Source organism: Zea mays, chromosome 1 (genome assembly GCF_902167145.1).
Source record: "Zea mays cultivar B73 chromosome 1, Zm-B73-REFERENCE-NAM-5.0, whole genome shotgun sequence".
NCBI lineage: Eukaryota > Viridiplantae > Streptophyta > Magnoliopsida > Poales > Poaceae > Zea > Zea mays.
The window spans coordinates 21,229,433-21,245,388 of NC_050096.1; the positions used below are offsets into that span (position 1 = coordinate 21,229,433).

Below are 15,956 nucleotides of genomic sequence, written 5' to 3' on the forward strand. Positions count from 1 at the left end.
ACCTCGTTCTACAAGCTATGACCATGTGGGGAATGACAGAAGAATGAAATTTGTTGGGGGTGAGTGTAGTACGTTCGTTTTATGTTCAAAACATACATTCCAGCTACCTCGTTTTACAAGATAATACGTTTTGTTCTCTTATGTCTTTGTTTGTAGGATGTAAAGATTTTTCGAAGGAACTTTGTGATTGATCTGTTAAGTTATGAGGACAATTCGTGCCGATATGCCATCTCTGCAAACATACAACAGAGACTTATCGATATCGCTAAAAAGGATTAGCTGATTAGTGTACGATTGTCGACACATTTGTCTGTAATTAAAAATTTTAAATTAACTTTTTAGAAATAATTTGTGTGATATTGATAATGTTTTCCACACGAATTTTGCATATTATAGTGATGTTTGTCGTTCCGTATCAATGTTTCATACAAATCTTTTACTTCCGTCGCAACGCATGGGAACATACCTATAACAATATAACACACATATGTACATAAGTTATCGTGTTATTATACGGTTCCATTGCAACGCACGGACACTCACCTAGTAATAATATACGAATATATTTCACATAAAACTATATTAATTTAATTGATCTTTGCTTATATTACTATTATTAGAATGAAATTCAATTCTAAGGATTCAAACGGGGCGTTATTGTTTCCTATCCTTCAGCACAGTGGATGCCTAAAATCACCTTCCATTTTGACGGAGCCTTGCATTGGACAGACCATGACTGTGAGATATTCGCTTAACCAATTTAAAATTTCCACTTTCAATTCGGGGTATGTTACAGTTAACTTTCCAAAGGAAGTGTTGATTTCCCAAACCTGACACAACTGAGTACTGAATCGCTTTGTACAGGTTCCTCCGGCAGTCCGGCGTTGACACCGAAGATGAGTGAGCTCTGAGCCAGTGGACAGTGGTTGTGTCACGTGTCATTAGATGATGTACAAAACTACTTTGTTAGTCGTTCAGTATATGTATAGCTTTAAGCTTTTCGCTTTTGCATTGCATCTGTTCGCCTCTGATCACTGCCGACAAGTAATGAAACTGTAGATGCCTGGAGAAGACGTTGGAGACCATGCATACCATTAAGCTCGGATTCTTCTATGGACGGGAAAAGCCATCTGAGCCAGAGCCGGCAGTGCAGTGCCATCCCACATGAGACCTTTGATCCTGATGTGGGGGAGAGGCTTGTCACTTGTCAGCAGTTGAATCAACCAACGGTTGCTCCGCTCTCTTCAGCTTTTGAACTCTGGATATAGATACAATACGAGTTGCCAAACACTGTTTGCATAAAACCCAACACCCCAGCAAATGCTCGTTGGATTCATGTCACTGTGCGGTGGTGAAAAATTTGAACCCAGATTCATCCGAACCAAGTCACCGTGCGGCACTAATCTGTTTGAACCCCGATTCATCGATGAGCCCATACAAAAATTTGGTGGGAGACAGCACAAAGACGAATTTGCTGGCGCTGGGGGCAAAAGTTTCATTTGATTCGATGACTCTCCAATCATGTGCGTTACATGTCAAATGTTAGGACCATCCTATGAAATAACACAAAGACCCCTTGGCGCGCCCCTGAAGACCTTGGTACTGCCCGCCCGGATCCGTCTCCGTCTCAACAGCAGTGGAGTGCTTATTCAGTTCGTATAGTAAGGCAAGAGAGATTTGCTAAAATGCCTGCCCTTCATTTGAAGGGATTTTCCCTTTATTTTCTTTATTGAAAATATGAGAAATGAAATTAAAAAAAAAGGAGAAATGGCCACCCGCTGGGCCGCTACCAGGCCGGTTGGGCCGAGCAGCCCAGCAGGGCAGCCAGAAAGGCCGAGCAGGGCCATGAGGCCGAGCGGCGGCGGCGGCGGCGCTCAACCGTGCGCCCGACTTCCGCGCCGTGCGACGTGCTCCTCTCTGCGATATCTCCTCCTCAACGGCCTCCGATTTCGTGGCTTGCTCGACTCCTTAAAGTGGGTGAGGCATCCCCTGGCTGAGACTGGACGCAGCCGCTGGTTCTCTGCTCTTTCTCCTCTCTCTGTTCACTACTCTGATCCGATTCCATCGCCAACCGGTGGTGGTTCTAGCTGGTACTGATTGAGAGAGGAAGGGAGTGGAGCTGCGCTCGTGTTTTACCTGTTTTCTGTTGTTGTGTTCGTGCACCTGTGTGGTGCCGTGCATCTTCTCTGGTCTCTGTCCACCGTGGCCTGGTGCTTGGGCTCCCTGCTGCGCGGTGTTCCTCTTCTCGGGCTGGTGCCGTGGACGTCTCCCTCGGCTCCGGCAGCGGCTCTAGTATCTCCGTCAACCTCCCGCCGTGCAGGTCCGGACGTGGGCGGCGGAATTGGTTTTCTAGGACAGAACCTTGTGTTCGCTGAGCTGGTCTTCCCACGTAGACAATCTACGTGCTGTGAGTTACCCGTTGCCTCGCTTTATTTGTTGAGTAATTTTGTGCAATCTGCTAGTATTATTTACTTGGGTGTGATTGCACAATTTGTGGGCGGATTTGATTGCTCGATGATGATAGCGGTGTAGTGAGACGACGTGACAGTCTGGGTTTTAGTGTGTTGTTATTTTCAGCATTGATATTATTTGTGCCTAGTTATTTCTTACTATTGTGCAAGCTGATTATTTAAGTTCATAATTGTTCCTTAATTCTTATGCACACTGTTTTGATCTTAATATTCATGCTTGATTTCTAGGCTCATAATATTTGTTCTAAAACCCTGTTTTGGTAAGATAGGACTGTCACGTTAGTCGAGGATCTTTGATCACCCTTTAGCGTTGGAGGGCTGTCTTGTGCAGCAACCCGCTATTTTGAGAGCAATACTTTAAGATAAACAATTATGTTTGTTTGTTTAATCTGCTTTCTTCATCTGCAAGCCATGCTTAATTATGAAATGGACCTATGTAGCTATTTTACATGTTTACATGTCTTAGAATTGCTACTGTTCATTGCTGCTATAATTTCATATGGTATTTATCTGAGTTATATGATTGTTTTATTCGGAATTAGAATATTTAATTTATTTAAATATGAAGGAAGCATGTCACTTATTTCTCTAAATTTACAACAATCCAGAAAACCAATTCGTATTATGGCCTCTAGTTCTGATGTCATTAAGCCTGAAGCGTTTGACGGCGCAAGCTTTAAACGCTGGCAGATTAAGACTCGCATGTGGCTCACTGACCTAAAATTATTTTGGGTAGTGACGTCGGCTGTTCCCCAGGCTGCATCAGATGATTCTGATGATGCAGCGAAGGCCGCCGCACTAGCGGAGAAGGCCAAGTGGGACGAAGCCAATGAGGCATGCTTGTCTCGTCTGCTGAACGTCTTGTCGAACCGCTTATTTGACGTATACTCTGGTTTTACCTCCGCCAAGGGTCTATGGACTGAACTTGAGAACGAGTTCTCTGAAGTTGACAATGGCAATGAGTCATTCACAACGGAAAACTACCTCAACTATAAAATGGTTGAGGGAAGGTCTGTTATGGAGCAGCTACAGGAGATTCAACTCCTTGTTAGGGACTTGGTCCAATATGGCTGCGTCCTACCAGACAGTTTTCAGGTGAATGCAATACTGGCAAAGCTCCCGCCTTCTTGGCGAGACTTTGTGACTTCACGCCGCCACATGAAGAAGCAAATGACTCTCACTGAGTTGTCAGCTGCGATTAATGTGGAAGAGCGTGCAAGGTCCAGTAACAAGCCATCCCAGCAACTCCAGGCTCACGTTGTTGAGAAGGGTGGAGATAGAAAATTCCAGAAGAAGAAGAAGAACTCCCCACAGAAGAATATGAACCAACCTAAGTCCAAAAAGATGAAGAAGAAAAAGGAGGACTTTATCTGCTACGTTTGTGGTGTCTCCGGGCATACAGCTCGGAGATGCAAACTTAGGAAGGGAAAAGGTCCTTCACCTCAGCGCAAAGAAGGGAACGTGGTGGTTAACTCCACCCCAGGGTATGCACCTCAGGCCTTTATGGCAAGTCCATCAGATGACTGGTGGATGGATTCCGGTGCTACTGTTCATATTTGTGCTGATCGATCCATGTTCTCTTCATTCCAGGGATTCAGCAGCGCACCAGTCTTGATGGGAAATGGTGTTCCGGCAGCAGTTCGAGGTACTGGACAGGTCTACCTGAAGTTAACTTCAGGAAAGACGCTCGTGCTGAAGGACGTACTCTATGTGCCATCGATGAGCCGGAACCTCATTTCAGTGTCGCTGCTATGTCGACAGGGTCTCAAATTAGTGTTTGAGTCTAATAAAGTGGTCCTGTCTAAATTTGGTACTTTTGTTGGAAAGTCATATGAGTCAGGCGGTTTGTTCCGTCTTTCTGTTTTGAATAATCATTCTTCTTACCATGTTAATGTGGTCTGTAATAGCGATTCCATTAATAATATATGGCATTCCCGTTTGTGTCATGTGAATTTTGAGGCCATTAAGAGATTAAGTGACATGTCTTTAATTCCTGAATATAAACATGTTAAAGGTGTAAAATGTGGTATTTGTGTGCAAGCTAAGCAGCCAAGAAAACCGTTTCATACGGTTGAAGGCAGAAGTACCACTCCTTTAGAACTAATTCACTCAGATATCTGTGAGATGAATGGTATAATCACAAAAGGCGGTAAAAGATACTTTCTTACCTTGATAGATGATGCTACTAGGTTCTGTTATATTTACTTACTCAGAACTAAAGATGAGGCACTAGAACACTTTAAGATCTATAAGACTGAAGTTGAAAACCAGTTAGACAAGAAAATTAAAAGGCTACGGTCTGATAGAGGAGGTGAATACCTTTCCAACCTTTTTGATGAGTACTGCAAAGAGTGTGGAATCATTCATGAAACCACCGCTCCATATTCACCTCAGTCAAATGGGGTAGCTGAAAGGAAGAACCGAACGGTGTGTGACTTAGCTAATGCTTTGTTGCAAAGTTCGGGGATGCCTGACATCTGGTGGGGCGAGGCAGTACTCACGGTGTGCTATGTCCTGAACAGGGTGCCGCCTCGCAACCGTGAGGCCACGCCCTATGAAGGATTTAAAGGAAGGAAGCCAGATCTTTCGCATCTTCGAACTTGGGGCTGCCTTGCAAAGGTGAATGTCCCGTTGCCGAAGAAGAGAAAGTTAGGCCCTAAGACCATAGATTGTGTCTTCCTGGGTTATGCACATAATAGTGCAGCTTATAGATTTCTAGTGGTCCATTCCGAGACAAGCGAAATCGCTGTAAATGTAATAATGGAGTCTCGGGATGTGACATTCTTTGAGAGCATCTTCCCTATGCGGGATAAGGAAGTAGTAGCCCCAGATGGTCCATCTCGGACATATTCTCTGCCCTCGAGTGTCCATGACCAGACTCCAGATTTGGAGTTAAGGAGGAGTAAGAGACAAAGGACTGAAAAGTCTCTGGGTGATGATTATATTATTTATCTAGTGGATGAAGAACCACGCTCCCTCACAGAGGCATATACATCTCCGGATGCAGAGTACTGGAGGGAGGCTGTCCGTAGCGAGATGGATTCAATCATCTCGAACGGAACTTGGGAGATAACTGATCTCCCAGCTGGTTGCAAGCCTGTGGGCTGCAAATGGATCTTTAGGAGGAAGAGGAGACCCGATGGTACTATTGAAAAGTACAAGGCCCGTCTTGTGGCTAAGGGTTTTACTCAAAAGAAAGAGGAGGATTATTTTGATACTTATTCTCCGGTGGCTCGATTGCCCACAATCCGTGTGCTTTTAGCACTAGCAGCTGCTTATAAACTTCTTGTCCATCAAATGGACGTAAAGACAGCATTCCTAAATGGAGAGCTGGAAGAGGAAATTTATATGCAGCAACCAGAAGGATTTGTGGTTAAAGGTCAAGAGAGCAAAGTGTGTCGCTTGATTAAATCCTTATACGGTCTTAAGCAAGCTCCCAGACAATGGCATGAGAAGTTTAATAATACTCTGACCACTGCCGGGTTTTGTGTAAACGAAGCCGACAAGTGTGTGTATTATCGCTTCTCTGGGGGCAAAGGTGTCATCATGTGTTTATACATTGATGACATATTGATATTTGGGACCGATTTGGAGGCTATCATGGAGACAAAAGTATTCCTCTCCAAGAACTTTGATATGAAGGACTTGGGTGAAGCTGATGTTATACTGAACATCAAGCTGATAAAGGGTGAGGATGGGATTACTTTGTCACAATCCCATTATGTGGAAAAGGTCCTAACTCGCTTTGGACATATGGACTGTAAACCAGTCACCACGCCCTATGATCCATCATACACGCTCAGTAAATATGAAGGCGAGCCTGTGAACCAGCTACTATATTCGCAGATCATCGGATCTCTCATGTACCTGAGCAGTGCAACCAGACCAGATATCTCATATGCAATATGCAGACTGGCTCGTTATTCGGCCAGTCCAGGAGATAGACACTGGGTAGCCTTGTACAGAGTGCTTCGGTATTTGAAGGGAGCGATGAATCTTGGTATTAAATATACCGGATTTCCGTCAGTACTTGAAGGATTCAGTGATGCAAACTAGATCTCTGACTCAGATCAAATGAAGTCTACAAGTGGCTATGTGTTCACTTTAGCTGGTGGGGCCGTGTCATGGAGATCGTCTAAACAATCAGTGTCGACACGTTCCACCAAGGAGGCTGAATTAGTTGCACTTGATTCAGCAGCATTGGAGGCTGAATGGTTGAGAGACCTATTGTCAGACCTTCCAATGCTAGCAAAGCCGATACCGGCTGTCCTAGTATACTGTGACAACACTTCTGTGTTGCTGAAAGTGAACAGTAGAAAGGACAACCAAAAATCCTCGAGGCATATCAGAAGACGACTTGATTCATGTCGGCATGCTAGAGAGACGGGTGTAATAACCGTAGATTACATCAAGTCTGAAAGGAACCTTGCTGATCCTTTCACCAAAGGGCTGGCTCAAAAGCCAATCCAAGCAGCGTGCATGGGAATGGGACTCGTACCCTGTTAGCGGTTTCAATTGCGGATAACTGTCCTGTGTGACCGGAGATCCCGAGATCCAGGCTCCAGGAAACGAAGCACTGTGGAACCAAGAGCACAAAAGATAAAGAGTCTCATTAGCTGCTGTGCTCTGTCTGTATGGCAGGTTGAGCGATACGCTCTTAATGAAGTCAATGCTATAAGCAGGGAAATTGTCCTACAGAATTTCCTTAATGATTTCACCTATATGAGCTGACTGTGGGGTCGCAGTCCAGGAGAGAATGGGGTTTTCTCTCTAGTGAGCTCATGAATAGATATTAAAGGGCATGACCGTAACGCCCTGCCCCGTAAGAGAAGCAGATAATCTGCCTAGTACTATGTGCCTTTTGTGCAAAGATTCTCACACTAGGGTTTGTGGATCAAGGCGTAGTCCTCCGCTTACTCGTGCAGGGTTGGAGTACACTAGGATAGGCTTTGGTTCAAACCTAACAAGTACCTCTGCCAAAAAGTAGTATATAAACAGTACGGGAGCTCAATGACATTGATAAAAAATAACAGTGAAAATGGTGGGGATTGCTGTTCATTTGAAGGGATTTTCCCTTTATTTTCTTTATTGAAAATATGAGAAATGAAATTAAAAAAAAGGAGAAATGGCCACCCGCTGGGCCGCTACCAGGCCGGTTGGGCCGAGCAGCCCAGCAGGGCAGCCAGAAAGGCCGAGCGGGGCCATGAGGCCGAGCGGCGGCGGCGGCGCTCAACCGTGCGCCCGACTTCCGCGCCGTGCGACGTGCTCCTCTCTGCGATATCTCCTCCTCAACGGCCTCCGATTTCGTGGCTTGCTCGACTCCTTAAAGTGGGTGAGGCATCCCCTGGCTGAGACTGGACGCAGCCGCTGGTTCTCTGCTCTTTCTCCTCTCTCTGTTCACTACTCTGATCCGATTCCATCGCCAACCGGTGGTGGTTCTAGCTGGTACTGATTGAGAGAGGAAGGGAGTGGAGCTGCGCTCGTGTTTTACCTGTTTTCTGTTGCTGTGTTCGTGCACCTGTGTGGTGCCGTGCATCTTCTCTGGTCTCTGTCCACCGTGGCCTGGTGCTTGGGCTCCCTGCTGCGCGGTGTTCCTCTTCTCGGGCTGGTGCCGTGGACGTCTCCCTCGGCTCCGGCAGCGGCTCTAGTATCTCCGTCAACCTCCCGCCGTGCAGGTCCGGACGTGGGCGGCGGAATTGGTTTTCTAGGACAGAACCTTGTGTTCGCTGAGCTGGTCTTTCCACGTAGACAATCTACGTGCTGTGAGTTACCCGTTGCCTCGCTTTATTTGTTGAGTAATTTTGTGCAATCTGCTAGTATTATTTACTTGGGTGTGATTGCACAATTTGTGGGCGGATTTGATTGCTCGATGATGATAGCGGTGTAGTGAGACGACGTGACAGTCTGGGTTTTAGTGTGTTGTTATTTTCAGCATTGATATTATTTGTGCCTAGTTATTTCTTACTATTGTGCAAGCTGATTATTTAAGTTCATAATTGTTCCTTAATTCTTATGCACACTGTTTTGATCTTAATATTCATGCTTGATTTCCAGGCTCATAATATTTGTTCTAAAATCCTGTTTTGGTAAGATAGGACTGTCACGTTAGTCGAGGATCTTTGATCACCCTTTAGCGTTGGAGGGCTGTCTTGTGCAGCAACCCGCTATTTTGAGAGCAATACTTTAAGATAAACAATTATGTTTGTTTGTTTAATCTGCCTTCTTCATCTGCAAGCCATGCTTAATTATGAAATGGACCTATGTAGCTATTTTACATGTTTACATGTCTTAGAATTGCTACTGTTCATTGCTGCTATAATTTCATATGGTATTTATCTGAGTTATATGATTGTTTTATTCGGAATTAGAATATTTAATTTATTTAAATATGAAGGAAGCATGTCACTTATTTCTCTAAATTTACAACAATGCCGGCACTAGTGATTCCTATTCACCTTCATCCGAGTATAGATACGAGTTTATCACACACTTTGTCCCAGCAAATGCCCTTTGAAGTTTGAACTCATGAGCCGTCGTGCGGCATTGATCCGTGTAAACGAATGGTGGATGGAAGGCAGACGGATAGCAACCGACAGATACCGATTTCGCTTTCAAAGCCCTGGCATACCTTTGCAACATACATATCAGCGAATATTACTGGGCCAGTTACACATAAGATTGTGATATAGACATTTGATTTCTGAAAGATCCATACTTGCAACACCCATAATTAGAATTTCAAATCAACGGTCAGATTATTATTATACATATAAATGTGGCTTGAAAGATGGGAGGAATCTTAATTGCTTGTCAATTCGGTCTCCGGAACAATTCGACCATCACTCGAAGCTGCACACAGACAGAGGTCAATGCTGCGATGGTTTGACAACCTCAGGATCGGGCAGGGATTCCCAGAAAAACAGGAACACGCACTAGAACGGGGCTATTCATGGAAGAACAAGAATTGCATAGATGTGCAAACAGCTAACGTTCAAGTCATACAAACTCAGACCCAAGCCACACACAGGCTGCAGGAAATACAAAAACGGAACGAATGGCTGTCCGGCGCTCACGCCGCGGGCTGGGCGGCCTCGGCCTCGGGCGCGCCAGGAGCCCGGGCCTCCTCCGACGGCGTGTCACCGGCCTTGGCGTCCGCGGAGCGGGACTTGACGAAGTCGAGGAGGCGGCGGCTCACCTCCTTGGAGTAGAACTGCAGCGCCTCGATCCCCTCCTCCACGGAGGCGGCGGCGGCGCCTCCCGTGGAGGCCGCGGCGTCGAAGGCCTCGGCCTCGATGGCGCGCGCCGCGGGCTCGGCGTCGGCGGCCGGCACCGCACCGTAGCGCTTGCAGAGGATGGTGTCTCCCGCGAGCGTCTCCACGAGGCGCCGCACCACCGCGTCCCGCGTGCGCTGCGTCGGCGGCCAGATGCTGAACGAGAAGGCCGGGGAGTGGTCTCCCCCGGCCGGGGCGGGGGCGACGGCGTGGGCGAGCTCGTCGGTGGCCATTTTCGGAAGCTTCCGGAAGAGCCGGATGGAAACCCTAGGGTCGGAGCTGGATGGGGGGGGGGGGGGGGGCGAGGTGGGCGAGCTCTTGTATCCGTTCGGTGGCTGCGGGGATTTTAAAGCGGTGGCGTCGCTTGGGTGGACGGTGGTGCGTCGTTGTAATTGAGGATTTGTTCGGGTGTTGCGGTGGCTTCAAGAAAGGGAAGTGCGATGCGATGAGATGCCACTCGACAAAACCCATCATCGGTTGGTTGGTGGCTCCTGTTATTGTCCTGTACCATCATCAGATCGTGTGGCGAGTCTTGCTTTGACCACTTGTTTTCCCTCTTCCTTTTGCAATTTGAATCTGAATCTGAATTCCAACGTCCACATGAGATCACCACCCGCCAAGAAATCGGGATGGTAGGAAATCTGGATAAATGCCAGTAGGTGCTACATTCATCAGTGCAGTATGGCAATGTGCCAATGTGTAACGGGACTGCGAATAGTAGGAAAATCTGGATAAATGTGAATAAATGCTGCATTCAGAGTGATGGGCACGGTGTCTTTGGATGCCGTCGTTTCAGTGAGGCCGCATGTCAATTTGCCGATCACAAAGACACAGCGTTGGCCGGCTCGGCTTGGGCCTCAACCGGTACACGCGTACTGGGCTCTGGCTGTCTGCCGGCTGGGTGCTTGTGCTTGCGATGAGACGAACCGGAACTGCACTTGGCCTCCTCTCGATGTCCCCCACCCGTCGGGGTTCGATCGTGCAGCTCGCGAGCTTTTCCTGTTTCTTGGGCTGAGCACTACGCGGCTACGTCGCATCTTTGTTAGAAGCACCTCACATAACTATTTTTATCTAGCAATTTATTTTGTACCTAGAAAATCTTATATATAGAGAGAAGAAAAGGATAAAAGAAAAAATCCTTTCCCTGGCCTGGGACAACTTCGGCCCAGAGCCAGCACCCGCCCCCTCTCCCTCTCTAACCCACCTCTAGCCTGTCTCCGCGCGGCAAGCCAGCCCGCGCCCGCGCTCCCTCTCTCTCGGTGCCGGCTCGACCCCGCTTGCTAGCCCTCCCCTTCTCGTGGCTATTGACCGGGCCCGACCCATCAGTTCCTCCTCCCATTCACGTGTGCTTAGCAACGATGGCTTCTCTGCCCACCACCGTCCCCCCTTCCCCCTCGCTGGTGTTCACTCCAGTGGAGTTAGGCACCGTTTCGTCCCTGCCGTGTTGTGCGTGTGCACCAGCACGACACTATCCCTCTCCCTTCGTCGTGTCGTCTCATCACCGTCGTTGTATCGCCCCTGCTCACTGCCGCTATGCTCCACCCGCCAAAGGCCAGCTGGCCACCGCTCCCCTCCCCGGACGCCTATAAAAGGAGCGCCTGAAGCTCCTCTCCAACCCGCACCGACCACCGGCCACTCTCCCCTTCCCTCAAACTTAATTGAAGCCGACGCCACAACCTTCCTCTTCTCCGGTGAGCTCTCCCTCTCTCCTCCCGTCACCTAGAGAGTAATTCAGTGAGCGCAAAGGCTTCACTATTCACTCACAGGCATAGAGCACTCTTCCCCACCCCCAATCACCCACTGTGACCTCGCCGACGACCTCACTACCGCGGGAGCCCGCCACCCGTGGCCAACCCCCCAGCTTGCCACTAGCCAAATTGATATGTACCGAGTTATATTCGGTACTAGGGTGGCCCGATCTTCATGACAGTAGGTTGATAAAAATAGGGTGGTTGGGTGTAAAAGTAACGGAAGAACAAGGTAAATGTGCTGAAGGACATCGGGTAACTGACTTTATACCTGATCGAGGTCGGAGGTGACCAAGCGACGAGGAGAGAGACACCGAAACCGTGTAGACTTCAACTCGATCTCCGAACGACCGCAGAACCACAACCGGAGCTAATCCACACAATGCGAGGCAGCCGTACTGGAACTCGCAAGGCATGAACTAGTGGATCCTAGAGGAATCTCTTCACAAGTCCAGGAGAACAAGGAAGAACAGGGGTAGAGTAAACACTCAGCAGCTCGGCTGCGTTAATCACTTGGATTATCAAGTCATCAAAAGGTTATCAAAAGTTGTCTTACATCATAGACATAAGGGGGTATTTATACTAGTTACAACCAGCCTTAGATAGGTATAAACACGAAAAGAAAGTATTTTAACGTGCTAATGTGAAGGGGTCTCTTCGGGAGATGTCTAGAGCTGGATTCCGCGTGGCTGTTTGACTTCTGCGTAGCCTTCAGTATTTTGATAATAACTTCTCCTAGGAATCTTCAAATGGTGTGGGGTTGGATGCGTTGGAAAGCTAACTTGATAAGCTTTCTCACCATGTATAGCATGATGAATGAAACTTCGTAGAATGATGCAGTTTAATGCTGAAACTTGGTCATCAAGCGGTCTGTTGACTTTCTGACCAGTCAGCACTAAAGTAGGTCGTCTGCCTTGCTTGGAGATCTGATTAAGTCGGCTTTAGAAGCATTGGAAACTAGACTTCAATAGCTTTCCAAAATGTACTTATGGACATTCATAGCTCTGGGAATCAAAAGATATGACTGTTTCTTCTGGACGCTTCTGTCACGCTGGACTAACTCGAACATAGTTCTTCTCTCTGATTCGCCCTTGATATGTTTTGTCTTTCCTCTTTGGTGAACCTAAATAAAATCAACATACACGACTTAGGTAGCATAAAGTTATCATTAGTGTTTAATTTAAATTTGTAAAGTAGCGCGTGCACCTCTTGTTGTATCTGTTTCGCTCGGCTTCGAGTGATAGGTCCAGTAGGAATGTTCGGCAAGGTTGACGATGCTGGTATGGTTACATCACAAATTCCTCACCACCGTGTTCGCCTGACCTTTCCCGTGCTGACACACCTCCCCGATCCCATGGAACCGGACCACCGACGAAGAACTATCATTGAACCCCATTGACGCCCCGATTCTCCCTTGGCCCCGACCCGTTCACCCTTCCCCCTAATGTCGTCTCCCTCCCCCTCTCTGTGACATGTGGGCCCACCACACAGTGTCGTTCCTGTGTTGTCTCCGCTCTGTCCCTATCTCATGGGCCACCTGGCCGCGCACCCTCGCCCGCGTCTGGCTAGGCTGAAATCACCCCGCCCCGCTGTAAGGGCAATCAACCTCTGAAAGAGAAATGGGCTTAACCATTTCCCATAATCGATTTTGGTGTTTGAGGTCCATCACAAACATTATGGAATAACTAGTTTGCCTAGTTGTTATTTCTCTCATGTGCATAAAGTTCACCTTAAACATATAAATAAAAAGACTTGAGGGACCTCTACAAAGTTTGGAGAATACAAGAATTGGTGCAGCCAGTGGCGCACCATCCATCGTCCCGTGTGCACCGGACACTGTCCGGTGCCCTGGCCGAGCACCTCGCGAACTGGCCGCTCTCGTGTTTTCTCAGAACCATTCCACTAAAATTCACCAGATTGTCCGATGCCGCAAGAGGACAGAAGACTTCAACGGTCAACAGCTCCAAACCCCAAAGATTGGCTGACGTGGCACTCACCGGACATTGAACGGTGCAGTGTCCGGTGCACCATCGGACTGTCCGGTGTGCCCAACGACAGCAACGACTGGAATAGTGGTTGGGGCTATAAATACCCCCAACCACCACCATTCAAGCCATCCAAGCTTCTCAATCTTCTCATTCAATACAAGAGCAAAAGAATACACTCCAAGACACATTCAAAGAATCAAATCCTCTCCAAGCCCCAAAATCAAATCAAGTACTTAGTGACTTGAGGGAGGGTGATTTGTGTTTATTTTGTTGCTCTTGTTGCTTGGAGTGCTTTCTTCTTCTCACTCTAAACTTCTCAAGTGTTTTGTAAAGCAAGCAAGAGACACCTAATTGTGTGGTGATCTTTGCGAGATCTTAGTGACTCGTGTGATTAAGAAAAAGCACTCGACCGGTCTTAGTGACCGATTGAGAGAGGAAAAGGTTTGGAATAGACTCGGCCTTTGTGGCCTTCTCAATTGGGAGTAGGATCTTTGGAACCGAACCTCGGGAAACAAATCACCGTGTTCATTTGTGTTGATCTTCATCACTCGATTTGTTTCTTCCCTCTCCTCCCTCTAAAGTTCCCTTGCTCATATTGTTTTGAGTTAGCTCCCAAAGTTATCCACATTGATTCATCAACTCATAGCAAGAGGAACTATCCTCCGCACTCTGAATTCAAGATTATTTATTTCTAACCCTAACTCCGGGTGAAGTGCGTGTTCAGAGTTTATAATTTTCAGGTTTCGCCTATTCACCCCCCTCTAAGCGACTTTCAACCTCGTTTGAGGGTTTTGGTGATTAAATGACAAAACAAATATAGTTTTAATTTCTAACAAGTTTGCTCCTAGTATGGGTTTAGTTGTTTCAAAGACGGGAGGAGCATAGATTCTATATTTATACATAGGATAATGTGTTGTGAATTAATTATATACATCATATGGCGTGCTTCATGTGTTTCCGTTTGACGACCACTTCAAATTTTATAATTCTTGAGTCATAGGATTCACCGTTCAATTAAGGGGATCCACACAGGTGAGTAAGTTTTGTGATGAGCTCAACCTCTTTCTCTTCAAAACCCTCAAAAAATCTTCAGTTTTGGTCATGGATGCTTTTGGTGAAAGTGAAAGGGCAATGGCCTTAAACCATTTCTTATACTAATTTTGGTGATTGATGACCATCACAACCATTTGGACTAACTAGTTTGCCTAGTCTTTGATTCACAGGTTCATAAGTTCAACAATTTAAGTTTCAAAGTCAGATCCAACCGAATAGGGGTAAAACATGGAATAGAAAAACTATCAATAGTTCTACTCTTGGGATAAGTTCTAAATATCCCAAGGAACCTATTCAGTACATCTAGATAAGTTGGAAACCTCATAATCAACAGTTCTCTACTTTGGATCTAGTTTGAGCAAAATAAGAAATATGTGTTAGAGAATTAAAATATCCAAGATCCATGACTTATACTAGTTGGAAAGCCACTAGATATATTTGTCTAAGTCATAGGGTCTCTCTCAAAGTTCATCCAAAGCAACTTGGAGAAGATAGTTCAAAGATCAACGACAAACCAGAAACTCAAGTTCTGAAATCGCCAAGTGCAGACCATCCGACCTCTTCTCGCGGACCGTGCGGTTATAAACTACGGACTATTCGGTTATAAACCACGGACTATCAGCTATAATTTGCAGACCATCCGCGTGTGTTGATTTGCTTCAGCCCTAGGGATGTTCCTAAAACATCCGACTTATATCATAAATCTAATAGCCCATTCATATGATTCATTGATCTGTATCAAACACAAGAACTGGGCATTCACTCCTATCTACTAGAGCAACACTTCCATACACATCAAAGCCTCACAAGTGCCATAAAAGAGAGATCAAGCAAGAAAGAGCTACTCGTGTATGTTTAGCAATAGTGTCTTTGTGAGAATCATTGAGAGAAAGTGTGTGCTACCTCTTGTGATTATTTGATCGTGGAGTTTTGACTATCATTCATTGTAAAGCTAGCAAGAGCCCCTTATCTTTATGGTTAGCCTTGCGGATACTTTGACCTTTTGTTGACAAAGAAGAAGGAACACTCGTCGGCCTTTGTGACCATTGGAGCGAGGGAAAGGGTTGAAGAAGACTCATCCTTTATGGACTCCTCAACGAGGATTAGGTTCTTGGTGAACCAAACCTTGGTAAAACAAATCATTCGTGTCTCTTGTGTTTATTGCTTGTGATTTGTTTGTCTTCTCCCTCTCTAAGTTCTCTTGCGCTATTCTTTGTTGATATGACTTTGTGTTGCTTCATGTTAAATTCTCATATATAGAAGAAACTCCTTGCAAGAAAGAACTTGTGTTGTTTCCCGTCTTAACTAAGTCTTCTTGCTCTATTCATCATAAAATATTTAGTTGTGTTGCTTTGAGTTTATTCTGCATTCTTTGGAAGCAACACTTTGCAAGAATAGGACTTAGTTCTATACTCTGATTATTGT

The 15,956-nt window shown here is 46.3% G+C and overlaps 1 protein-coding gene across 1 annotated transcript; it reads right to left on the reverse strand.

Moving 5' to 3' along the window:
- Positions 1–9,201: 9,201 nt before the first annotated feature.
- On the reverse strand, positions 9,202–10,136 carry LOC100283333 (MFP1 attachment factor 1). The gene has a single exon (NM_001156234.3). It carries the CDS (start codon positions 9,973–9,975, stop codon positions 9,541–9,543), a length of 435 nt encoding a protein of 144 aa, NP_001149706.2. The 5' UTR covers positions 9,976–10,136; the 3' UTR covers positions 9,202–9,540.
- Between the last annotated feature and the right edge of the window lie 5,820 nt (positions 10,137–15,956).

Coding starts and splice junctions, on each gene's coding strand:
- LOC100283333 (NM_001156234.3), bottom strand. CDS start 9,975: ATGGCCACCGACGAGCTCGCCCACGCCGTCGCCCCCGCCCCGGCCGGG.